At 39.9% G+C, this 24,170-nt stretch overlaps 4 protein-coding genes across 5 annotated transcripts; 2 read left to right on the forward strand and 2 right to left on the reverse strand.

The window, feature by feature from the left end:
* Positions 1–150: 150 nt before the first annotated feature.
* On the reverse strand, positions 151–2,449 carry srrd (SRR1 domain containing). Of its 2 annotated transcripts, none has more exons than XM_087793802.1 (6): positions 2,244–2,449; positions 2,043–2,083; positions 1,817–1,989; positions 1,606–1,704; positions 674–825; positions 151–616 (listed from the first exon to the last, which is right to left on the reverse strand). In XM_087793802.1, exons 1-6 carry the CDS (start codon positions 2,393–2,395, stop codon positions 376–378), a joined length of 858 nt encoding a protein of 285 aa, XP_087649928.1. In that variant the 5' UTR covers positions 2,396–2,449; the 3' UTR covers positions 151–375. The 2 variants fall into 2 exon arrangements, with proteins under 2 accessions (XP_087649928.1, XP_087649937.1); XM_087793811.1 differs by having other exon boundaries at positions 2,296–2,383.
* Positions 2,450–2,703: 254 nt separating this feature from the next.
* Positions 2,704–8,281, forward strand: tfip11 (tuftelin interacting protein 11). Its single transcript, XM_087793822.1, has 15 exons — positions 2,704–2,803; positions 3,193–3,421; positions 3,509–3,686; positions 3,777–3,933; positions 4,016–4,143; positions 4,217–4,378; positions 4,532–4,723; positions 5,318–5,497; positions 5,599–5,733; positions 5,796–5,899; positions 6,235–6,403; positions 6,664–6,907; positions 7,286–7,428; positions 7,544–7,709; positions 7,798–8,281. Exons 2-15 carry the CDS (start codon positions 3,210–3,212, stop codon positions 8,142–8,144), a joined length of 2,517 nt encoding a protein of 838 aa, XP_087649948.1. The 5' UTR covers positions 2,704–2,803; positions 3,193–3,209; the 3' UTR covers positions 8,145–8,281.
* A 732-nt stretch (positions 8,282–9,013) lies between these two features.
* Positions 9,014–16,553, forward strand: thoc5 (THO complex 5). Its single transcript, XM_087793833.1, has 20 exons — positions 9,014–9,123; positions 9,321–9,425; positions 10,219–10,362; positions 10,433–10,546; positions 10,670–10,767; positions 11,115–11,261; positions 11,340–11,454; positions 11,520–11,652; positions 11,731–11,808; positions 11,893–11,936; positions 12,901–13,000; positions 13,559–13,667; positions 14,575–14,676; positions 14,745–14,841; positions 14,908–15,019; positions 15,085–15,188; positions 15,796–15,883; positions 15,944–16,059; positions 16,121–16,311; positions 16,381–16,553. The coding sequence occupies exons 2-20, from the start codon at positions 9,327–9,329 to the stop codon at positions 16,442–16,444; spliced, it is 2,055 nt and encodes a 684-aa protein (XP_087649959.1). The 5' UTR covers positions 9,014–9,123; positions 9,321–9,326; the 3' UTR covers positions 16,445–16,553.
* A 983-nt stretch (positions 16,554–17,536) lies between these two features.
* LOC148088001 (uncharacterized) lies at positions 17,537–22,327 on the reverse strand. The gene is made up of 4 exons (XM_087793846.1): positions 21,574–22,327; positions 19,439–19,638; positions 19,250–19,374; positions 17,537–19,186 (listed from the first exon to the last, which is right to left on the reverse strand). The coding sequence occupies exons 1-4, from the start codon at positions 22,325–22,327 to the stop codon at positions 17,938–17,940; spliced, it is 2,328 nt and encodes a 775-aa protein (XP_087649972.1). The 3' UTR covers positions 17,537–17,937.
* Positions 22,328–24,170: the final 1,843 nt, after the last annotated feature.

Here is a 24,170-nt window from a genome sequence, read left to right on the forward strand (position 1 = left end):
TTTATATAAAAAAATAATAATAATATGGAACCAAATAAAAGGTTGTGATGGATTATTTTCTAATGCGAAACATATTTTATAAAATGTTGGTGTATTAAATAACATATGTGTTGAAAATGTAATTTAAAAACCTTCAAATACATCCTAGAATAGGCAATAAAGAAAAGGTTTATTTAGTTTCCAAAAATATTTTTTAACAAAATATATTTTCGAGTGTCATGCCATTGACATACAAGAAAGGAACATGGTAAAAAATAAAAAAAGGAAATAGTTTGTGTAGATTTAGATAGATAGATTGTGTTAAAGAAAATGTGTGCACATACACACTTTTATTATTATAAAATGAAATATTCACATGAAGTCAATCAAATCAAATCAGTTCTTGGCTTCCTTCAGTATGATCTCCAGGTCTTCACAGTTCTCATACTGTGGCTCCACAGGATCTTTCCAAGTAGATCCAGGAAGTTCGGTCAGGCTACTGGAGCAAAAACTGGTAATGGCCGTGTTCCCAAAGACATCAATCATTCTGGAAGGACAGCTCAGCGATTTCTCTTCAGACATGACGGCCGCCTGGCTGATGTAGCTGTATTCACGGGTGAATTCTTTCTCCACCGACCTGTTCCGAGGACGGCGTTAGACATCCGCTCAAGTCTCCTGCCGTGCACACGCTCACCTGTCCCGCATGCCTGTGAAGCTGTTTCCAATGATGGTGATCAGAGACAACTGGTCAATACTCCAGTTCCTCCACAGCAGGTTGTTGTAAAGGGCCTTCCCACAATGCATCAGGTAAAAGAGGGAAGGTTTGGTCACCGGTCGCTTCCCCTCCTGTGACATGAAGGTGGACAGAATGGGATATGAAAGAATTGTTCAAATATTATATTCACAATCAGTCTTTAAGCAATTCAATGTTATAAGTGAGTAAGAGACACTTGGAAATGTGCAACATTCAATTTGCCTGTATTTAGGAGGTCAAGATAAAACCTGATATAAACAAACATAATATCAAATGAATCATGTTGAAATTTTAATTCTCCTTTTTTCATTACAATATCTGGTATGAGAGTTAAATTTCCTTTTGTTTTCCTTAACCAGACCACTGGCTTTACTTTAAATTTAGAATGTTGGATTCAATAATGTACATTTGTCTTTGCATCTTGACTTTGTGAAGCTCAAAATATATTGAAAATAATATTTTAATAGTATTGCATTTGATTTGTTATTGCAGAACCAGATACACACTGTATTATTCACATATGGGAAATTGCTCTTTATTTTCAGTTACTCTGTTCAGAAGGTTAGAAGTCAGTGGGTGTAAGTGAAAAGTTTACTTGTTTTTAAGTAAATACTCAGTAATTACTGTGAGATATTAAAAATGAAAAAGTAATAATATCAAAATAAAAACGGTGTAAAATACTATACATTTTAAATGTGACGGAATGTATGTTAAGAATGAAAAAAACAATAATATGACAACATACTGATCATTAGGAAGAAAGTCATATTTTAAAATGTAACTTTAAAAATGTAAATATAATGGTTTATCATTGTTTTATGCATTACATGTATGAATGTTGAAACTTTTGGCAATTTTGCTCTTCAACTGACCTCGTTTTCTGTGAGAACAGTGAGACCCAACTGTCTTAATACATCCTTTTCACCGGAGGAGAATAAAGGATCAAAGACAAAGCAGTCTTCCAGGGGAATCTGTCAAATGGAGAGTTCAGATTATGAAGTGTGTATACTTTATGGGGTCAGTATTCTAAACGTCTTGCCTTGAGTATCTGGTCTATTATTTCCAGTAAAAAGGTCCACCCACCTGCGCTGCCTCCAGCAGCAGGAGCATCATGGCAAGTTGGTAACGTGAAGACACGAAGGATGAAAAGGGGCCTAATCCATAGCAGACACACTGAAGCTGTGTTGGGACAGTGTTTTCTCTTTCCCCTGCAGATCCATCAGGGACGACTGACCTCGCAGCCTCCAACAGCTTCTCTGAGGAGACAATAGTTCAAGTTTAATTCATATTTAAAAACAGACCGACTCACCTTTCCAGTCCATATAGAAGTCCTCGCATCTCAACTCAGCCCTGTGGAGAGATGAGTGTAAAGTTTAAAAGTAGCCATGAGCTAAATGTATTTTGATTGTGATTGACTATAATCAAAGATGAGTCACAGGAACTTTCTTTCACTCATTTTGAGCTCATCACAATACAAATGTGTATACAATAGATGAAAGGAAGATCATACACAGTTTCTTTTACTCTTTTGACAGTTTTCATAACATCCAGCTCGTCCTCACAGCATGTTGTTACTTCTGATGGTTTTTGACGTTTATTTGGTTTACGAGCTGCTCCTGTGCGTCCCCGGGCGACCTGCCACTCTCCCCCGGAGTCCGTCATTTTATAAACCTCATGAACACGCGGTATTACCAATACCTTGAGAACCGCCTGAATGTTTTGAGACTACAACCCAAGGGAGGGCATTAAATGTGACACTATCTGGTTCTCTTCCGGTATGTGTGTCAGAAAACGAAAACGTTAAACAGCAAGAAAAACTCTTATTAAAATGAAGCAACAATAACCTAAATTAATACACGATTTCAAAGAGTTGAAAAAAAAATTGATTTCCATTTTAATATAGATATATTATTTGGCATTTACATTTTGTTTCAGGCGAACAGAGTTTGGGCAAACACAAACCCGGAAGTTATTGTTTGACGCTCCGCGGTGTGTTTATCAGTGTGCTAGTTAGCTTTTATGCGCTAAATAATGCCGCTGTAATCCAGTTTTGAGTAGTAGACGCGTAAGGTGAGTTTATAAATATATTTTACCTTTATATATATATACGTTTACTTTAACTCCAATATAGAGTAGGCAACATTTGGTGGAGTAATACCCCGACGTTAGACGTTCGTTAAAACTTACTGTAAATAAATAATGTTAATTTTACCGCTTCAGTTGTGAACATAGTTTACTTTATAAAACTGCAATTAACAAGTGAAATGTTTAAACATGTGTCTAGTAGTTGCTTTATAAACTGCATGAACAAGTAAAGTCAGAAGACAACATAATGTATTTTTCCTAGGTATCGATTGATTATACTTGAGTCTGAGTTTAATGTTAGATTTTGATGTCAAAGGATGCACTGATAGGTGTTTTTCCAAGTAAAATACATGCTTCTTTCCGCTGTCTTACAGGGGCCACTATATTCAGGATGTCTATGTCCCACTTGTATGGGCGAAGAGGAGGAGAGGAGGAGGAAGAAGGTGTGGAAGTTGAGAGTTTTGAGGTGACAGAATGGGATTTGGCAAATGAGTTCAACCCGGAGCGACGCAGACACAGACAAACCAAGGAGCAAGCAACTTACGGAATCTGGGCGGATCGAGACTCGGATGATGACGATCGGCCGAGTTTTGGAGGAAAGAGGTAAGTGTTGTTTTGTTGTTAAATCAATATATTACATTTCATAGATGTGAATACAGTTTGAGATCTACATTTTTCTCTTTTTATTAGGGCTAAAGACTACTCTGCGCCAGTGAATTTTATTAGTGCTGGTTTAAAAAAGACGGCGGAAGAAGAAGGTCAGAAGGACAAAGAAGCAGGGTCGGACGAATACGATGACGATGAAGCGCCATCGGCACCATCGGCACCATTGCCTCCACAAAGGGCTGCACCTAAGAAACCGCAGTTGGTAAATTGAATTGAATTGAATTAAGTTTAATATATTCCTATATGTTGAATTATTTTGAGTGAGCTGTCTAAAACAAATTCCTTCGACCAGGGTAATGACCGTGGATACCAGAAACAGAGATTTGCCGGCGGTATACAGTCCGGGCAGGGTATTGGCACATGGGAGAAGCACACTAAGGGAATTGGAAAGAAACTACTTGAGAAAATGGGCTACCAACTAGGCAGAGGGCTGGGAAAGAACGCTCAAGGTGAGTAGGTTTTTGAGGTTTGTTTTGGGTTTTTTGTTTAGTTCACCTGCAGTTTTCTGAACATGACAACTGCTTGTTTTAGGAATCATTACCCCAATTGAAGCCAAGCTTCGAAAAGGAAAGGGAGCTGTTGGTGCTTACGGCAACGAAAGAACTCAACAGAGTCTTAAAGATTTTCCTGTGGTTGACTCTGAAGAAGAGGAGGAGAAGGTAGTTTGTTTGTTTTCATCCACATTTGTAAGCATTAACACTTAAAATATTGTTATTATTATGGTTTTGTAAGGAGTTTCAAAAGGAGCTCGGTCAGTGGCGGAAGGATCCGGCAGGGACCGCAGCAAAGAAGAAACCCAAATACTCGCACCGAACTGTAGATGAGCTAAAAGCTAAAGGCAAGTTGGCAGGACGCAGCACCACAGTGTCTGCGGGAGAGTTGGCTCAAGTTAAGGTATGTTTGATCAAACTATGTTACTCGTGCCTTCGTTTTGATGGTGTTTATAAAAAAAGGTTTATCTGAAGTTGCTTGACTATGGCATTGAGATGAGGAACATTTTACTTAGGTTCATGATTTGATTGACATTTGTGCGTTTTTTTTTTTAAGGTAATAGATATGACTGGACGAGAGCAGAGAGTTTACAACAGCTACAGTCAGATGTCCAACAAGCACAGTATGCCAGATGAAGGACCTCCAAGCTTGGCCACCAGAGATCAGAAGGGTTCTGGTTTTTCCCTTCCAGAACTGGAGCATAACCTGCAGCTCCTGATTGATCTGACAGAGCAGGACATATTGCAGGTATGAGATTAACTCAATGTATTATCAGTGCCTTTAGAAAATGGAATGGTTGAATTTACATTTTAAATGTTGAAACTTTGTTGTTGTTTGTTGTTTTTTTAAATGAAATTATGTTTATTCTTAAGCATTGATTTCTTTCTATATAAATAATGGAATTAAATAATTTATATGTTCAAAGGGTTGAATTTTTTATTTTTTTTAAATAATTACATATTATAAAAAGGTAAGTTTTAAAATGAATTATTACTCTTTTTACACATTTTTACTGCAAGTTTTGTACTCTCCACACTCCAGTTTTCCGATACATTTCTTAATTCCATTATTTTTATTTAATATAAACAGTGGCCAACATTTTCATACTGAATTTAAAAGGCTACGGATATTTTTAAGGTTAATGTTTTTTTTTTTTTTACAAATAGATTTAAAAAGAATATTTCTCTAAAATCAATTTTTTTTTTTATCTTTAGCCTTGTGTCAACATTTCAAAGTGAAATCCAACCATCCAATATTCTGATGTTACCGATATACTATCGTATACGAGCCCCAGTAATGAATGCATGAATCATCTCGAGGGTTGTTTATTCTTTTTTGTAGTCTGCCAGGCGTCTGCAGCATGAGAAGGACGTGGTCGTCTCTCTGAGCCACGAGTCACTGACTCTGCAGACTCGCCTAGAATCAGAGCAAAGTGCCATCCAGAGAGTGGAGGCTGTGCTGGCGCTGGTGGATCGCTTTCCGACCGGAGAAACTGCACCTGGGGACGGACCAACTTTGCAGGTACATGAACCAGTGTCGGGATTCTGATACTGTCCTCAGTTTCTGCACAATGTTCTGCTCTGACATACGTTTTGTTTTTGATGTGTGTTTTATATGTTCAGGAGTGTGCAACGATCTTTGAAAAGCTACAGACAGACTATTATGAGGAATATAAAACGATGGGCTTGGCAGACTTGGCAGTTGCGGTTATTCATCCCTTACTCAAAGAGAAGCTGCATTCCTGGGACCCGCTGAAGGTCAGTCTTCACTTCACGTGTTCATTAGATTGTTGGTTCTAACGATGGCATTTATGTTTCAGGACAGTTCGTACTGTTTTGAGGATGTCGGACAGTGGAAAGGGATCCTTGAGTCGCGGAACCTCATTTCTGCCGACCCTGGTTCAAATATGGATCCTTATCACCGGTAACTGATTTTGTCATTTGGATACTTTATTCAAGAAGAATCAAGAGCAGCTTTATTTGCCAGTACACATGCATGGAATGTATACATACAAGGATTTTTTTGTGGCCGTGGACATTCCGGAATAGGTTCAATAAAATTAGATGAGAAAAAATAAATAAATAAACAAAATAGATAAATGTATATGCTATATATTCAAAAATACAAATGATAGTAAACACAGTGCAATAAATGGAGTATAAGTAAATGGCATGGTGGAAATTATCTGTTGATTAGTGAGAGTAAGAAAATGATTTGAGTGACGCTGACCCTTTGATCTTGGTTTTTATTTCCCGAAGACTGCTGTGGGAAGCCTGGATGCCAGTGATGCGAATCTGTGTCACAGGTTGGCAGCCTCGTGCCGTCGGCCCAATGGTGGACTGTCTGGATTTATGGCGCCCTCTTCTGCCTGTTTGGATCATGGACCACCTTATGGAGCAGCTTATTATGCCCCGACTCCAGCGAGAGGTCAGAATTAAAGCTAATTCTTTATTTATTGTAATATAATGGACCTTCCTTTGTCGCAGAGGATACATTCTGAACTCCTGCATTAGTCACAATCTGTAAGGAAGTGACCATTTAATTTTCATTTGTTAAATGAACATTTATTTAATTAAATGTATTTCACATTCACGCCACTAAGTTATTTGGTTGTGTTTGTTTATTTGTGTGGAGGAACCGCTTTAGTTCTTCTATTTTATCTGACTTTTGGTCCCATCTTTTATCAGGTTGATAGTTGGAACCCTTTAACAGACACGGTGCCCATCCACTCCTGGATCCATCCTTGGCTGCCTCTGCTGCAGTCACGACTTGAGCCTCTTTACGCTCCGATCAGAAGTAAACTAGCCAACGCTCTGCAGAGATGGCATCCCAGCGACGCCTCGGCTCGGCTCATCCTGCAGCCATGGAAGGACGTTTTCACACCAGGGGCCTGGGAGGCCTTCATGGTGAAAAACATCATCCCAAAACTAGGTAAACTAACAATTAGTCAATCATAATGAGGTTTTCTTTTATTTTAAGTAATGCTACCAAAATAATATTTTTCTTTTATTTACATTAGGTAAGCTGTCACCAAGGCCAGCCTTTAAAACAAATGTTTAATAGTAATATCTTCCTAACTTGTTTATAAAAGCAATAAGTAGATCTTTAAGTCTTACACATCAACCTTTTACAACTACTATACTCAAATTCAGGAGTTAAAAATGTAAAATTTAAAATTCAAGTGTATTTTTATCATATCTCTTGTTTGATTTTATAAAGATAAAACTACATTTTCCTTAACTGTATTGAACCTAAAGTCAGGAAAAAATGAAACTTGTTTTGCATCAACAAGTCTTGAACATGTTGCAGCTCTTTGTCTGGAAGAACTGGTCATCAACCCGCACCAGCAGCAGATGGAGCCGTTTAACTGGGTGATGGACTGGGAGGCGATGTTGTCTCCATCCAGCATGATGTCCCTCATGGACAAGAACTTCTTCCCAAAGTGGTTAGAGGTGAGGGAGTAATTGAGTAGCTATAGTTAAACTGCTCATCAAGAATGAAAACAATTTAAATAATTGTTGTAAAATACAATAAAAGTAAGTTATACGGTTGTGTTTGTGGTTTCAGGTCCTGTTCTCATGGTTGAATAGTAGCCCGAACTATGAGGAAGTAACCAACTGGTACCTCGGCTGGAAAGGCATGTTCAGCGATGCCTTGTTGGCTCAGACGATAATAAAGGAGAAATTCAACGAAGCACTTAGCATCATGAACCGAGCTGTGACTACGGGAGTTGGTAAGTTTTCAAGACACTGTACGAACATGTTTTATTAATTAAAGTATATTAAGGAAGGTAATATTTTACAACCTTTTGTCGCCTGCAGGTGGATATGTCCAGCCAGGTGCCAGAGAGAACATCGCATACCTGACACAGACGGAGAGGAGGAAGGAGTTCCAGTACGAGGCGATGCAGGAGCGCAGGGACGCCGAGAGCGTCGCTCACAGGGTCCCCACCGGCGGCATCCCCACAAACTTCATCGATCTCATCAGGACCAAGGCGGACGAGAACAACATTGTCTTCATGCCATTGGTGGCCAAACGCTACGAGGGCAAGCAGCTGTACACGTTTGGACGGATCGTGATCTACATGGACAGAGGAGTCGTGTTCGTGCAGGGGGAGAAGACCTGGGTGCCCACGTCGCTGCAGAGTCTCATCGACATGGCCAAATGAGTCGATCAGCATCAAGTTTTGATAAAATCCAGGAATTATGTACTTTAGCTGGCTTCTTTTTAGATTTTGTTTCGTATTATGCATATCTGAATATTGTACATTTTGAAATGAAAATACAATTAAGGAGTAATAAACATTTTGTTGTAATAGAACTGGTGTTTTATTTCTCCTTTTTTTTTTTGTAAAATGGCAAATCTTACACTCGTTTGGGACACTTTGAATGGGGCAGTTTTATACATTTAAATCGTTGCAATAAACGTTGAAGGGGCTCACGACTTCTCGCCAAAGCGGCTTCCGTCCAGTCAGCGACTTCTTCGTATATACCGTGTTGTCTATCAGCAATAGTTGTCTATCCTGCGTGAATACTTGGCTTATTACGGTAATGCCGTCTCCAGTAGGATCTTCGAGAATTATTTTAAAATAAAGGTTCTTTATATTATCATTAGAATTGAAATTATTTATATCTTTTTGTGGAAAAAAAAAACAAGTTTGACAATAATGAAACTCATATAAATGACAATAGACTGATAATCTCAAGAATATAATTGGGAAGTATGAAATTCTATCGTTTACTTTCACAATAAAAGTCATTTGAAAAGCCCATTAGATCCTACTTTGTGATGTAATTTAATGATTTTATTAAAATAACCATAGATTAACAGCTACAAAATTGATATAGACTAATGCAAACATAATTACTCATTATCTCATCGTTATTTCTCTAATTTCTAAAGCAAATCTACAGGGAGAGCTTTATTTTGAAGTTACACTTGAGGATCCGGCTTGATCTGACATTACCGTAAAAAGCAAAGTATGCGCTCACGATGAATTTCTCCAATACCAACTGCGCGCGGTTCAGGATTCTCTCGGTCACGACTTCTTTCCCAACCCGGCTTCCGTCCTCTCAGCGCCTCCTTCGATTACGACGTGTGCTAAAAACGTCGGATATTTTTCGCTTTCTTTTATATCTCGAAAGCCTGTGAGTACTTTTGGACACCACAACTATCTCATAAGTATTTCACGTCGCCTTTTTTACTAAGGAATGGCTATAGTTACATGTGGCTAATTGTTGTTAGCAAATAAGCTAGCTAGTGTTTAGCGTCCATAATGCTACTATTGTCTGTGATGCTAATACGACGTTTTCCTATAACGAAACTGTAACCGTTGTGTTTGCAGAGGATCATGTCGTCGGAGACTATAAGAAAAAGAAAGTCAAAGGTTCTTCGAAGTGAAGGAACAACACAAGAGGTGAAGCAAAGGCGTTCGGAAGGAGAGCAGCAGGTACGAAACCACTCAACTGTTGAATTGTATGTTTTAACTTGACATTTAAAGGATGAATCATGAAATGGTTTCAACCGTTTACTTGTTAATTAAAATAGCTTATCCAACCTACAATCTAATTTAAATGAACATTATTTGACACATTGTGCATCATTGACACACGTTACTGTAAAGATTTGTGTTAGAGAGCTATAGCTCAAACCAAGGAGCCTTTATAAAAGCGATAAGCAGATCTATATACTAAAACAACTATACTAAAATCCAGGAGTTAAAAAACGACATGTTTATAACTCAAGTGTATTTTGATCACGTCTCGTATTTGATTTTGGAAAGATGGATATAACTCTTCATAAACCTTAAGTCAAGAAAAAAAGTGAAAGGAGAAATGAAACTAGTTTCGCATCAACTCTTTGTCTAGAAGAACTAGTCATCAACACACCAGCCTGCAGACTAAAACTATAATGATAATGGACATAACAAATTTCTTACTGTAAATCTTTCTCTATGGCAAAACATGTATTTGTGGACGTCAAAGAAATTACTCTAACCGATATATCCAAAAGCAATAATGAAGTATAAAACTCACTTTTAAACATATATTTTCTTATGGTAAAGCATAAGTACTTAAATTTCAATAGGATTTTACTTGTACATGTTGGATAAGATACCTTGAAGACGAAGAGGTTGCTAGTTTGTGTTCTTCCGGTACATACATCTTCAATAGCTTCAGATTGTTTTTGTTCTATGGAGTTAAAAAATGTACAATGAATGGAAAATGGACTAATTCATGCAGGAGGTGCCAGTGTATAATGAGGAAGTGGAGTTGGATTTGAGGGAGCCTGAGCAGGACTGCCAGCACTTCAAAGAGACATGTGAAGGTTTGTCTACGCTGATGAATGAGATTCAGCAACTGAAAGCCAACGGCGCCAAAGAAGGGGTGAGATTATGAGTCCACTTGTACAGCACGGATTTAGAAATGAAGCAATGCTGACTTTCTTTGTCTCTAGAGTGTTGAGGTTGAACAAAAACGCATGCAAGGCTGCATCTACTTCATGAATCTAAAAAAGCTCAACCGTCTGGCACACATGCGACTTAAGCGAGGCAGAGACCAGACACATGAGGTGAGATTCTACTCTCAGTCTCTAGTCTCATGATTGGCTATACTGCACTTAATATGATTTTGTACTCTTGTACTTCTATATATATATTTTGCTTTTATCAAACCAACATGTCATTGTACACAGGCGAAGCAGAAAGTGGATGTGCTGCATCTTCAGCTCCAGAATCTTCTCTATGAGGTCATGCATCTTCAGAAGGAGATCAGCAAGTGCCTGGAGTTCAAGTTAGTATGACATTTGCATCGTGTTTGCTAGCTTTGATTGTTTGAAGAGTATGGTCTTCAAATGTGTCTAAATTGAAAGTGTTTTAGACTTGTGTGAAACATTTAATTTTTTGCCGTAGCTCACTTGTTATTGGCTGGATAAGATTCAGTTACAATACAGTCTATACTTCACTCTTTAAAACATTGTGAAAATGTATAATTTAATCATTAAGTGAAATACTGAAGGTCCATTATGCCAAAATAATCTAAATAATATTTGTACCATCAAAACACAAATATTCATATGAAAAAATATGCTCAGAGGATTATATGTCAAGACCACTCAAATTATTTTCTATTCTCCTCAGATCCAAGCATGAAGACATCGACCTTGTGAGCGTTGAAGAGTTCTATAAGGAAGCACCAGAGGAGATCTCCAGACCTCAGCTCACAAAAACTGATTCACACCAGCTCACACTGGCAAGACTGGATTGGGAGCTGGAACAGAGGAAGAGGTGTGTTGACCCTTAGTCTGATACAGTACATTTACAATAAGTAAATCGTCTCGGCTAAAAATCCATGTTAAAATGCAGGTTGGCAGAAAAATACAAAGACTCTCTGACTTCTGAGGAGAAGATTCAGAAGAGTATTGAGGTGAAGAAGGAGCATCTCAGGAGCTTACAGCCAGGACTGAAGGCCATTATGCAGGTGCGATTATCCGATGTTATCTTTGTAAAACCCTCTTATATTCATGCGGTTTTCTGTCTCCACAGGCCTCTATTCCCGTTCAGCAATATCTCTCTATGCCGTATGAAAAAATTCAGAAGCAGACCGAAATTGCTCGTCATCTTCCACCACCGCTCTATGTTGTCTTCGTACAAGCCAATGCTTACGGGCAAGCCTGCGGTAGGTGCCGTGTGTGAAGCTAAAAATCACAGCTCATTCTTGATGAGCCACTTGTTGAAACGGCTGTTTGAATTTCAGACAAGAACCTGGTGGTGACCATCATCGGTGATGTTGAGGAAGCTAAAGCTTTATCCAAACCTCCAGAGGATTCTCAGGGTATGAAGAGATCTTTTCTCTTAAGGATCTGGTGTTTTATTATTATTTACTTGGCACTGGTCTCATTCCTTTCTGGTTCTGCAGATGATGAGAGTGATTCTGATGCCGAGGAGGAGCAGGAGAAAACGGTGAGTCCTTGTTGTTGTTTAACTTTAAGTTCACGGAGTTCAACCAGTTTTTAGTTCCTCCATTCTCTCCCTGGTGTCCAAGCTGCTTCTCTTCCGAGTAGCTTTAGTATCAATTTCATGTTACAGCTGGACAGCAAACGAGAAAGGGCTTTTAAAATCCCAGACTTGACTGAAATCCTGTAACTTAAGCTCAAAGTTCACTTTAATATTTAAAGATTGAAAGACTGTCCTTCCACCGGTCAAATGAATCCAGTAAAGCACTTCAAAATCATGTCCCGGGGGCCAAATCTGGTCCTCTGAGACGTTTTATGTGGCCCGCCATATGGTTGAATAACATTTATATTGTGACCTAGAGAGATGGTTGTGTTTAAGATGAGGCAGAGAGAATATGGACGTCAACATTCATACCAGGAGTTCTGTTAAGATTTAAACTTGTGATGAAGGATTGGATTGGAGCGTTCGTTGAACTAAAAGATTATTAAGCATAGATTGAGCCTCTAAGAATGAAAAGATAATATCAAAATCACACTTGTACTTTTAGTTAAACGCAGATTGGTCAATAAAGTTTTTCTCTCCTTGTGTGATTTAGTTGAAAGATTTGTGAATGATGTTGACAATTCTTATTCGTATTATTTAAACATTTTCATCCAATTTAATGAGAATTAACAGATGAAACACAGTTGTTGTAAAGACCTAAATTAAATTAAGTTTGAACTACTGATGGTCCAGAATCAGGATCTTGCTTTTGCTGCTGGTGACAATGCAGCATTCTAAAAAAAACAAAAAAAACCTGTGACAATACCGCAGACACTCACACTGGAGCTTAACGACTCAGCATTATTTATTATAAGTGCAAACTGCTGAGTCGACGAAGCTCTATGGAGGTTTATTAGAAAGGTTTATTTGCTACAAAAATCTAATGGTTTGCTTATAATTGGATTGGATTGAATCTGTCGCTCAACAGAAAAGGAGGCGTCTGACTACAGCTGCCCAGCTGGAAGAGAAAAGAAGAGAAACGCTGAAGCGTCACCCTCTGTCCCTCTGCTTTGACCTCAAATGTAAAGGTGAGTCACTCAAGGACGCTCACACGAGTCGGGTTGCTGGAGAAAAAACGTATTGTTATGGCCCAAATTATTGATGAATTTTATGATTAAAATTAATAAATTTATCTTGACCCTTTGAGAGCGTCTCTTACTCTGACCTCTGCTGGTGACTGAAGGAACTGTGACTTAGAAGGGGAGCTCTGCATTGCAGGCGTGACTCTACCTGACGGGGAGGGGTGTTGAGAGGGGTGCTTGCAGCATCGTCATTATGCAGCAGGTTTAGTCGGCTGAAGGCTTTTCTCTTCCTTCTCCGTTGTTTTAATCTGCCTTACCATAGATCTCTACACCTTCTCTTTGCATCCTAATGTTGTGTGGCGTAGAAGTGTCAAACTCACTCATGCGTCACCGGGTTCACTGCAGAGAGTGCAGGCGGAGTGATGACCGTGAGCAGCACATGTCCCCTGAGGCTCGCTAGCATCCTTCACCAGCACGCCATTTGTTGGTGCTATCAAACCAGTCCACGGTGTGTCCGTGAAACGTATGGGTATTGATTTGAGCTGTGAAATGATTCTCCCACAGATGGCAGCGTCCTCCACCTCTACTTCTACTACTTGATGAACCTGCACATCCTGACAGTCAAGACCAAAGTTTCTGCCTCCACAGACCTGAACACGGCTGTCAGCGCAGGGTGAGATGAACCACCTGATTTGTCATTTACTTTCGTCCCTGACCCGTGATGTTGTCCGAGTGCATCAACATCACGCCCTTGTTTTAACCTCCTATTACCCTCCACATATGACCCCCTGCCTCTATAAACACGTTGCTGCTCCTTTTAAACTCAAATGCATCACGTGCAAGATCAACATGAATGAATATATGCACACGATGAATTTAAAATTTCATATGAGTGGATATTTTGAAATTAAATGTTCTCTGATACTCTTGGGTCAGATTGGATGGATAGATACTTCCCTGATAAAGTTATAATTAATTTAAAGTTGAACTAATGTGTAGATTTAAATGTGTATTAAATAGATATTGGACTCTATTTTACTCCTACTTCTTTATGAAAACTTGTTTACTGTAACCACACCTATTCTGATGTGATTGGTCAAGCTTTGAGGTTTGTCACGCGGCGTTATCAACCCCAGAAGTCTCCACCTCCATGGGACTTGTTGTATTAACAAAGCAGGGCGTGATTACAGCTGGCTGGAGGAAGAGAGAAGGCATTATTACATCATAATGCTCTTGTAACCTCTTGTTCGCTGAGGTTTCAGACTGGGGAGAACTTTATAAAGTAATAACTTCCAAACATCGTCATGATAAGGGACTTACTGCATCTTGCAGAGGAAGACTTTAACATTTGGAACATGATTGTTGTCTCAAAATTAAAGTATATTCATTATGATGTTGATGCCAGTGTTAAGATCTAAGTTTAAACAAATGAATCAATTAGTTTAATGGTCAAAAGATTTAAAACTTCGTAGATCTTAAAATAAATTACCATAAGAAGTCTATTTTGTTACTTTCTTCAACCAAATCTGCTTCTCTCTTCTGTTTCTGCTGATCTAACGAGGATTGTGTTTTTCCTGCAGCGATCTTTTAAAGTCAGACACTCTCCTCAGCTGCCTGTACTCGGCAGATAACGGATACGAAACTCCAAATCCTGCTAACCGCTATCAGTTCGACAAGGTTGGGTAAGTAGTCTGGATCATTAGATGGGATTTTATATATTAAGGTTTGTTGATGGACGAATCTCTTTCAGGATCCTTTCTTACGCCGACTATGTGGACGAGCTGGGTCACCCGTACTTGTGGGTTCAGAATCTGGGAGGGATTCATTTTCCCTCTGAGAGTTCCGAGGTGGGTTAACACACTCGGCGAGTTCCACCTCGGTCCAGTACCTGACGTGCGTTTGTGGTTCTGCAGGCTGTGAACGTGGGCAGCTCTTTGTCCGCCAGCCACATGGAGAGCACCATCAAGCTGCTGAGAGGACGACTCCAGTCCCGTCTGGCTCTGCACAAGCAGTTCACGTCTCTGGGTAACATCCACTAGGACATCCATTTATCTGTGGAATGTTTCTGATGTGTTGTGGTTTGTGATCAGAACACAACATCCTCCCGGTCATCACTGAATGTCAGCACATCTTCCCCACCAAGATCATCTCACGTTTAGCTCGCTGGACCGCCGTCACCCACCAGGACTACATGGTATGTAGAGGTCAGCGGGATGTATGGAAGTACATCAGTGCCATCAAGTTTATTAAATGGTTTTAATTGAAATCTTGTGTATTTATAAGCATTCTTTGAAAGTTTAAATTTAGCTTCTATAGAATTTAATAAAAAAATTGGAATATTTTCAAAATGAATGCATTTTTTTTTGGTCTCAAATAATAAAAAAATAAACATTTTTATCCAATACTTTTGCCACCTGACAATATTAAAAGAGCTACTTTGGAACTTTCAGCCAATCAAGTGACGTCGTAAAAGCATGCCAACATTTAAAAAATAATTTTACAGGACGGTTACAAATATATTGAATTTAGAAAAAAATATGTATGATTTATTATAGCATCAAACTGAAAGATTTATTAATTTTGAAAATATTACATTATTTCTATTCGGTTATTTTAAAAAATGATTCAACCTTTCAATACAAAAAAAGATTGAATTCAATTATTCTATAGAAACAAATTCAACATTTCAATGATGACGTTCAAAACTTCAGTTGTTAAATTCAACCTTTCTACGTTCTCATGGTAGGGAAATTTTTCCATGTGGATGTTTTTCCTTCAAAACACATCGTCTTCTTCTGCAGGCTCTTCCTTTCGCAAGACATGTGGTGGACGCTGGTCTGGCCAAGGACACGGATCTCTACTTCATGGCTGTTCTGGAGCGAGGAACTGGTAAACTGGATGTTCAAAACTCCTTTATCGTTACCGTGTCGTGACGTCCTCCTCTCTCAGCGTGTCTGAAGGCCGCTGTGGTGATGAGCCCTCGCTACCCAGAAGTCTCTCCTCTCTTCTCCATCCTGCTCAGCTGGAAAGGCGAGCGCAGCGGTCGCACCGACGACAACCTGCGAGTGAGTCCCTCGTCTCTCTCTCTCTTTTTAGTTTGAAAAGACTCACCTGTTCCGTCTTCAGGCCATGGAGAGCGAAGTGAACGTGTTCAGACACGAACTGCAGGGCCCTAAACCAGGACACCAGCTCCTGACCAATCAGATCGCTCGCCTGTGCGTCTGCCTGGACGTGTACCTGGAGACCGAGGGTCAGGACGACGGCGTGGAGGGGCCTCGAGAGTTCCCCCGCGAGAAGATGTGCCTTCGCACCGTCAGGTACGAGCCTCGATATAAAGGAAAAAGAGTGTTGAACTGCAGTTTAAATCTCCTCTTTCTTTCTTCCAGGGGCCCCAATCGACTGAAGCCCTTCAAATACAACCACCCGCAGGGGTTTTTCAGTCATCGCTGAATCAGCAAAAATAATCTTTTAGACCCATCGCAGGAGAACAAGACTTTCCTTGGAACATTTTTGTTTTAAGTTTTTTTTAGACGAATTTCAAAATAAAACTTGAAATGTACTCATGAGTCTTGGTTTTTATTTCTGTCTGCATCTTGAATTTAGGACATTTTTCTTCACATAAATCTTTTAAAAATGATCATTTGAGATGTTTGTGTGGAACTGAGAAAGGCACACTCTTCCACTGTTTGTGGCAATGCTCCAAAATAGAAACATTTTGGAAGGAAGTACAACTAAGTCTCGAAGGAATGTTGGGAATTAAATTAAATCTGGAACCTAAACTTTTCCTATTAGGTTTGTACCCTGTTGGTTGTCCAATCCTAAAGAAACACAGAATATTCATTGATATTGCTTTATTGTTGGCAAAAAGAGTGATTGCAGTAGCATGGAAGGAGGTGGACAAGCCAAATATTGGAAGATGGTTGTTAGAATTAACATCAACTCTGCCACTGGAAAAAATCACATGCACCAATAAGGGTAAACAGCAATGTTTTGAAGATGTGTGGGGCCCCTTCTGTAATTTACTTATTAATAAAGACATTTCTCACATGATGGAAGTACCTGAGCAAGAGGTATCGTGACCTGGGATAGTTCAGATGGACAGCATCCATTTTCTTTTTTATGTTAATTGGGACAAAAGTTATGGATACATCATATTCTGGGGCTTGAATCAATCCATGTAAATGTTATTTCACCCTCATTTTATTTTATTTTTGATATATGTGTTTATTTTTTACTTTTTGTAAATCTTTTGTTTTGTATTTTAATTTTTCGTTTGTGACTTTATTGTGAACCTGTATGTGTTTGTATATTGTTGTTTGAAAATAATAAAAGAAATTGATGGAAAAAAAAAGATCATTTGTATGACATGATTAAAGATGTAGAAGGTGTGGTAAGATCAGAGGCTGAAGGTGTTGCGTGAGACTGCACTGCTCCTGATTTATGAACCAAGTGCTCCGAGATGAAGGTGCAAACGCTGCCTCTCTGCAATGCAGTGAAGCTCAACTGACGCTTTCTCACAAGAAAAAAACCAGCAGAATCATCCACAAGCTTCATGTTTATTTCATGTTTCATTCTCTGGGAAGCTTGTACATCAGAGCACAGTCCTAGCTAACTAACAAGGCCAAGCTGCTTTAAAGTGCACGAGAAGCAACATATCTGAAGCGTCATATAAGTAAATATACATTTGTATCTTCCTGAATATATATTTTGTTACTCAATATCTTGTCGATGAAGGCGTGTGGTTGGATGGGGTTTAAATGCACTTGTTGACATTCAGGTGGAGAGCGTTCCTGCATTCACTGGAGTCGAACATCAGAAGCTTCAGGGGGTTCACGGTCATGTCGGGGCGGGTTGATGCTACACTATTGCTTGCATACATCGTCACCTTCGTGGATCTATCATTGTTCTTGCATCTCCACCTCCTCTTTTCTAGATCATCCCTTCTATTTCTTCTTCTCATCTTTGCTCTCCTTCTTCTCCGTGCTGGAGGACTTCTCAGTCTTCTCTTCCTCCTTCACAGTATTCTTATCGTTTTTCTCCTTTTTCTCCTCTGGTTTCTCTTCTTTCTTGCTGGCTGACTCATCAGGTTTGTCTTTAGCAACAGGTTTCTCCTCCTTACTCTCAGGTTCTACTTTAGGCTTCTCCTCCTTTTTACTCACTGGCTCCACTTTAGGAGTTTCCTCCTTTTTACTTGCAGGCTCCACTTTAGGAGTCTCCTCCTTCTTACTAGAAGGCTCCACTTTAGGAGTCTCCTCCTTCTTACTCACGGGCTCCACTTTAGGAGTCTCCTCCTTCTTACTAGAAGGCTCCACTTTAGGAGTTTCCTCCTTCTTACTAACGGGCTCCACTTTAGGAGTCTCCTCCTTCTTACTCACAGGCTCTACTTGAGGTTTCTTCTCCTCCTTTTGAGCCTCAGCTTTAGGTGCAGGCTTGGACTCGGGTTCTGACTTCTCATCTTTAGGAGGAGAGGGCTTCTCCTCCTCCTTTTTCTCCGGCTTGGAAGCAGGTTTCTCCTCTTTCTCCTTCTCTGGAGCTGCAGGCTTAGACGCCTCTTCTTTCTTGGCTGGCTCTTCTGCTTTACTCTCTTTCTTTTCATCATCTTTCTCCTTCACCTCTTCTTCCTTCACATCCTTCACCTGCTCTTCCTTCTTGTCCTCCTTGTCAGGAGTCTCCTCCTCCTTTTCTTCTGGTGGAGTGATTTGCTCTTTCTCTGGAGACTTTGGTTCTGGGGTCTTAGCAGGAGATTTGGACTTTGGAGAGTTGGCGACGGGAGATTTGGACTCCTCTCCTGCTGGAGACTTCTGTGGAGATTTAGAATCGGTTGCTTTGTCTTCAGGTAGTTTTAAAAGAGGAGTCTTCTCCTCCTCTGGAGATTTGGACTCTTCCTCCTCAGCAGCAGCATCTTCTTCTTCTTCTACCTCTTCTTCTTTTTGTTCACTCTCCGGTTCCTCTTCCTCCTCTTTGGCTTCTTCTTCTTCCTCCTTCTCATCCTTCTCGTCCTCACCTTCTTTCTCCTCTTCTTCTTCTTCTTCATCCTCGGCCTCCTCCGTCACCTCGGTCACCTGTGTCTCGTCGGTCTGCTCCTCCACGATGACCGTGTCATCACCCTTCGCTTTGAAGAGTCTGCTCTCCAGGTAGGAGTATGGACTCCCTCCTGACACGAAGCGACTCTCCTCTCCCTCCAGCAACTTCCTGTGATGACAACAACGACGAGATGTTTGATTCATCCTGGTTTCATCTGCAGTCGGTACCAACCTGTAAGCCGCGATCTCGATATCGAGCGCCATCTTCACGTTCAGCAGGTCCTGATAGTCCCTCAGCTGACTCGCCATCTCCCACTTTGTGGTCTTCAGCTCATTGTCCAGCTGATTGATGGACTCCTGCGTGTAGAAGGAAAAAGTTTAAAGGGCATGTTGTGACAAAACAACGGTGTATATCTCTCGCCTGTAAGGAGTTGAGGTCATCGTGGTGTCGGTCCTCGCACTCCAAACGCTGCCTTTCCAGCGACTCCTTGGTTCCCCGGAGAGTCTCCAGCTCGATGGTGCGGCTCTGCAGCTGCCGGCGGAACTCTACGATCTCGCCCTGGGACCCTCGGAGGGCGTCTTGGTTGGACCTGGCGGCGTCTGCCAGACGATCCATACGCACTGTTGGAAGAGCTCGGTGAGTGAAGAGGAAATAGTTTGGAAGTGTATCAGTGACATCAGAATATTGAGGGATTGAATTTAAGATTTTAAATGTCTTTTTTTTATATTTGAATTTATTTTAACTGTGTTAGCTCAGGGTCAAGGTGACCCGAAGGCCTGAAAACCAATGTGTATGAGGTATCCCTTGTGTTTTTTCTGGGTCATCTGGGTATTGGGCTTTCGGGTCACCTTGACCCCTAGATAACACAAGGTTTAAATAATTAAATTTAAAAATGTCTATATTTAAAAGTTGACTTTGTTTTTATAGAACCATTAAATTTAAAAATCAACAATTTCAAAATAATCTTTTTTTCACAAATAGTTGATATTCTAATTCCAATATATTCTTTCTAAATTCAATATAAATGATGGGTATAATGGAGCCACAAGTCTATACCAAAAGAAAACTGCAGCTACTAAATCAACCTTCAAAATATAATTCAAAATATATAAAAAAAAGTTTAGAAATATTATTTCTGAATAATTCAATGTGTAATTCTATTAAATATGTTATTTAATACGGAAAACAATCCAACCTTTAAATATAAAAATGATTTAATTAAATGATTAAACGTTCATTTAAACATTCATTATTCTGATGTCCCTGATATCCTTCCATATAATCGATCCAGCGAATGAAAAATGATTAAATAAAATGGACTCTGACACTGAAACTAGATTCCTCCAACAAGTGAAGAACCTTCATCAGACTTCTGTGCTGAATAGATCATCATCTCCAGGATGAATCAGCCAGTTTTTTCTTTCATTCTTAGACAGATGAGTCCATGAATAGAAATAGCTTCTCTGTCTACGTCGACGCATAAATGTATAATAACCCAGAGTGTGGTGACCTTGACCGTCCTGTGGCCATCGGTCTGACTCAGCTCTTCTTCCTCCTCTCAGCATGACTGCAGCCAAACACTGAGAAGGTCACGGTGTTGGCAGCATCATCTCGTAACTCCAGGTGGACGTGCTGCGACTGAGCCATCATGGATAGTTCAGACCAGCAGAGATATTGACATAGTGTTTCTATCTTATACACGATATTCTGAAAATTGAATTATTAGTATTTCTATATTACATTACATATATATATTAACAAACAAAGGCTCATATTTGCGACAATTTAACAACCTTTTTAGGTGAATTTAAATCCTAAAAAGATTTTTTGAATTAATTTTACAATATTTTTTTTTCTAATCTGTATGTTATGTTTTTATATAATCAAAGTGCAACATGAAATATATATTATTTTAAGGCTGCGTTGATAAAAAAAAAAACCAACATGTTCATTTAACAAATGTCACTTCAAAAAGTCTATATTTGATCATTTTTACCTGCATTATCAAGAGTTTTACAAGTGAATACATTTTTATTTGTATCTACTATGAGCCAAAACTGATGTATGTTGGTTTTGCGAATCTTTCAAGTTATTCCATTTGATTTAATTGTATTGTTTTTATTATGAATATCTTAATTGACTATTTGTTTTATTGTTTATTATTATCTCGGATTTCACAATATTTTAGTATTAGTTAATCAAAGTGGTTCTTAATTTAGATGTTTAGATTCTTCCTCTTTTATATTTTCATATATATATTTTTTAATTATTTATTTTGGTAATTGCTTCTTTACCTATTATTATTATTTTTAGCATTAATATTAATATTATTATTCATTTGTTCTATTCATTCGATAAGGACGATAATGTATGTGTAGTAATCGCTATTATTATATTTAAAATTTAAACTGTATTGGTTTGATTTATTTAAAATGTTGAGTCATAATTAAAGAGTGAATTAAAAGTTGCTGATTCATGTTTCACCCTCGCGGACAGAGACTGTGTAGGGGGGTCGTGATGGGGGGGGGGGTCCCCTCCAGGTGAGTGCTACCTGCCTTGGAACCAGCCCTCCGCCTGCGTGGAGCTCCTGGTCGCGTGCGTGTCCAGCTGTGCGCGGATCTCCCTCAGGGCTCCGGTCACGTCCGCCTTCAGCACCGGCGCGTCGTAGCTCAGCTGCGCGCCGTGGATCTGCACCAGCAGCTCCGCCACCTCCTCCTCGTGGTTCCTCCTCAGGAACTCCGCCTCCTCCTCCAGAGCTCCCAACTTCTTGTCCAGCTCCGTGCGCGCGCGCCGACACTCCTCCACGTACTTCTTCATGGCGCGCGCCGCCGCCTCCGCCTCCTCGCGGCCGCGCGCCTCTTCCTCCAGGCGGCCGCGCAGCCGCTGGACGTCCTCCTGCAGGCGCTCCTGCTCCAGCGCGGTGCCGGCTCTCTCCCCGGTGAGCTGCTGCAGGAGCCCCCGCAGGTCCCCCAGCTCCCGCTCGTACTGCTCGCCCACCGACGCCCGGCCCGCCTGGCTCTGCCGCAGCGCCGCCGCCTCCGCCTCCAAGTTGCGGTTGTGCATCTCCAAGTTGCGCACTTTGTCGATGTAACCGGCGAAGCGGTCGTTGAGCGCCTGCAGGACCTCCTTCTCGCTCCTGCGGGGGGACGACATCTCTCCCCCGCCGAGGGTCTCCAGGCTGTCCGCGGGCTGGCTGTAGGTGACGCGCCGGCGCTGGGAGTGGAAGCCGCCGCCGGGGGTGACGGGGGCCGGCCGAGCCTTGCGGAGCCCCCCGGGGTTGAAGTAGTGGTGGTCCACAGAGAAACTCATCCTTGGTCCGGGACTGGAGGAGAGACTGCAGCAGGAGGGGGAGCTGCGTGGTTTATATAGGGGTGCAGGAGCCCACTCAGCACCAGCAGGCGTTTTTTAAAGGGACAACCCTGCACTGCTGAGTTTCATCTGAGACGAAGAATACATTCAATCCGAATGGAATGAAATCCAAAACTTTTATTCAATTAAATTCAATTTTATTTATACATTGAGATACAAAGTTATCTCAAGACACTTTACAGTTTAAGTAAGAAAAAGAAAATCAGATCCCTGCAACTCAACAATGAATCACTGAGGGATCAATAAAGTTTTACCTTACCTTACCTTGCCTTAATGGCGAGGAAAAATCTCCTTTAAGAATGCAGAAACCTAGAGCAGAACCAGACTCAGTGTTGATGGCTTACTGCTGCGACCAGTTTGGAGGGTGGTTTTGGGGGGTGATGACTGTTTTACGCATCATAAAACCACCTAGAACAAGGAATACATAACAGTTCATAATAACCTGTAATAAAATGACAAAAATCAGATTGCAGGGGTGAACAATTACATTTAATCAGGGGCCACATTTTATAGTGACTGCTGTGAGGGGCAGTCAACCAAAGATAAAGGATTAAAAAATGGTAAAACCCCCCAAAATGTCTTTTACAAAGGCATCTAATAAAATTAAGCTAAAATTAGTAAATTATTATTTGATATAACTTTTATTTTTTTAATCAGATATAAAAGCAGCCCACACCCCAAATATATGTATATTTGTTTTTAATTCACTTAAATCTTCCTGAGGGTCACTAAATAATCAAAACATTGACAAAAACTATACTCATATATAACCACTATTAATGAATAATATAATGCAGCATAATGGCTGCCTTGTTGCTAGGTTCTATTTTTCTATTGCTTATATTTTTGTGTGTCATCTTATTTTAATATGTTGTGTTTACAGCACTGGCCATATAAGTGTCTGCTTTCTGCTAATTACGAAATAAAATAGTTAATTTCTTCAGGATCTTTGACCTCATGAGCGCCACATAAATATGGAATACCGAGAGTGACATGTTGACATCCAGGGGAAAAGACAGTCCTTCAAATTGCTATTTTGAAATAAAGAAAAGCATAAAATGTGTATATAAATATCAAAATATGTGCATAGTGTATTTCAAAAAAGCAAATTCCATTGAATTTTTACAAAATGGTCTATTTGCTCATCTTTTTTTACTTTAGGGTTTTCCACAAAACTACATTTCATCTTTTGAAACAGTTAATTCTGCATTTGAATCTGTGTTATTTACATATAATAACTTAAGAAAACAGAACCTTTGTTTTTTTGTTTTAAATAACCACATATACACTTTATAGGTGTAAGAAATCAACCATATTGTGTCATCTTCTAACATCCAAGACATATTGTGATGTGTCGAATATTGTTTTTTTTTATTATGTTTGGAAATGACAGAAATTACAAAGATTTACCTCACCATGCAAAACTATTTGAAGGGGATTTATCTAAAATAATGTATTGTGTGCCCAAGTAAAGACAACCAGGCCAGGAGGATGACTGTCTTCTTTTAAATAATACAAACGTTGATTTGTCTATTTATTCATTTTAATTTGTCTTTTTATTTTCATTTCATTCTTTATTTAGTTATTGTTCCACTTTTACATGCAATTACGTCCCTTTGAATAAGAAGAAAGACATCAAACAAGTGCGTTCGCTGCGATGATACAGCAGTTACAACAAAACTGTGTGTGCAGGTCTGCCTGCTGTCCGGTGCTGAAGCGCACGAGCAGCATCTATTGATTTCTCAAGTTTAGGGTGAGTGAGTTTAGCCAAAACGCCCCGAGA

The sequence above is a fragment of the Callionymus lyra genome, chromosome 1 (genome assembly GCF_982586985.1).
Source record: "Callionymus lyra chromosome 1, fCalLyr1.hap1.1, whole genome shotgun sequence".
NCBI lineage: Eukaryota > Metazoa > Chordata > Actinopteri > Syngnathiformes > Callionymidae > Callionymus > Callionymus lyra.

Bases quoted from the DNA above. Each gene is read 5' to 3' on its own strand.
- tfip11 (XM_087793822.1), top strand. From the start codon at position 3,210: ATGTCTATGTCCCACTTGTATGGGCGAAGAGGAGGAGAGGAGGAGGAA. The intron at 6,404-6,663 runs GTCAGAATTAAA...ATCTTTTATCAG, and splicing joins TGCCCCGACTCCAGCGAGAG to GTTGATAGTTGGAACCCTTT. The intron at 6,908-7,285 runs GTAAACTAACAA...AACATGTTGCAG, and splicing joins AAACATCATCCCAAAACTAG to CTCTTTGTCTGGAAGAACTG.
- LOC148088001 (XM_087793846.1), bottom strand. From the start codon at position 22,327: ATGAGTTTCTCTGTGGACCACCACTACTTCAACCCCGGGGGGCTCCGC. The intron at 19,639-21,573 runs GCAGGTAGCACT...CTCTTCCAACAG, and splicing joins GGCGGAGGGCTGGTTCCAAG to TGCGTATGGATCGTCTGGCA. The intron at 19,187-19,249 runs GTTGGTACCGAC...TTGTCATCACAG, and splicing joins ATCGAGATCGCGGCTTACAG to GAAGTTGCTGGAGGGAGAGG.
- thoc5 (XM_087793833.1), top strand. From the start codon at position 9,327: ATGTCGTCGGAGACTATAAGAAAAAGAAAGTCAAAGGTTCTTCGAAGT. The intron at 10,547-10,669 runs GTGAGATTCTAC...CATTGTACACAG, and splicing joins GCAGAGACCAGACACATGAG to GCGAAGCAGAAAGTGGATGT. The intron at 14,842-14,907 runs GTGGGTTAACAC...GTGGTTCTGCAG, and splicing joins TTCCCTCTGAGAGTTCCGAG to GCTGTGAACGTGGGCAGCTC.
- srrd (XM_087793802.1), bottom strand. From the start codon at position 2,395: ATGACGGACTCCGGGGGAGAGTGGCAGGTCGCCCGGGGACGCACAGGA. The intron at 2,084-2,243 runs GTATGATCTTCC...ATCTCTCCACAG, and splicing joins AAAAGAGTAAAAGAAACTGT to GGCTGAGTTGAGATGCGAGG. The intron at 617-673 runs GTGAGCGTGTGC...TCCTCGGAACAG, and splicing joins TTCACAGGCATGCGGGACAG to GTCGGTGGAGAAAGAATTCA.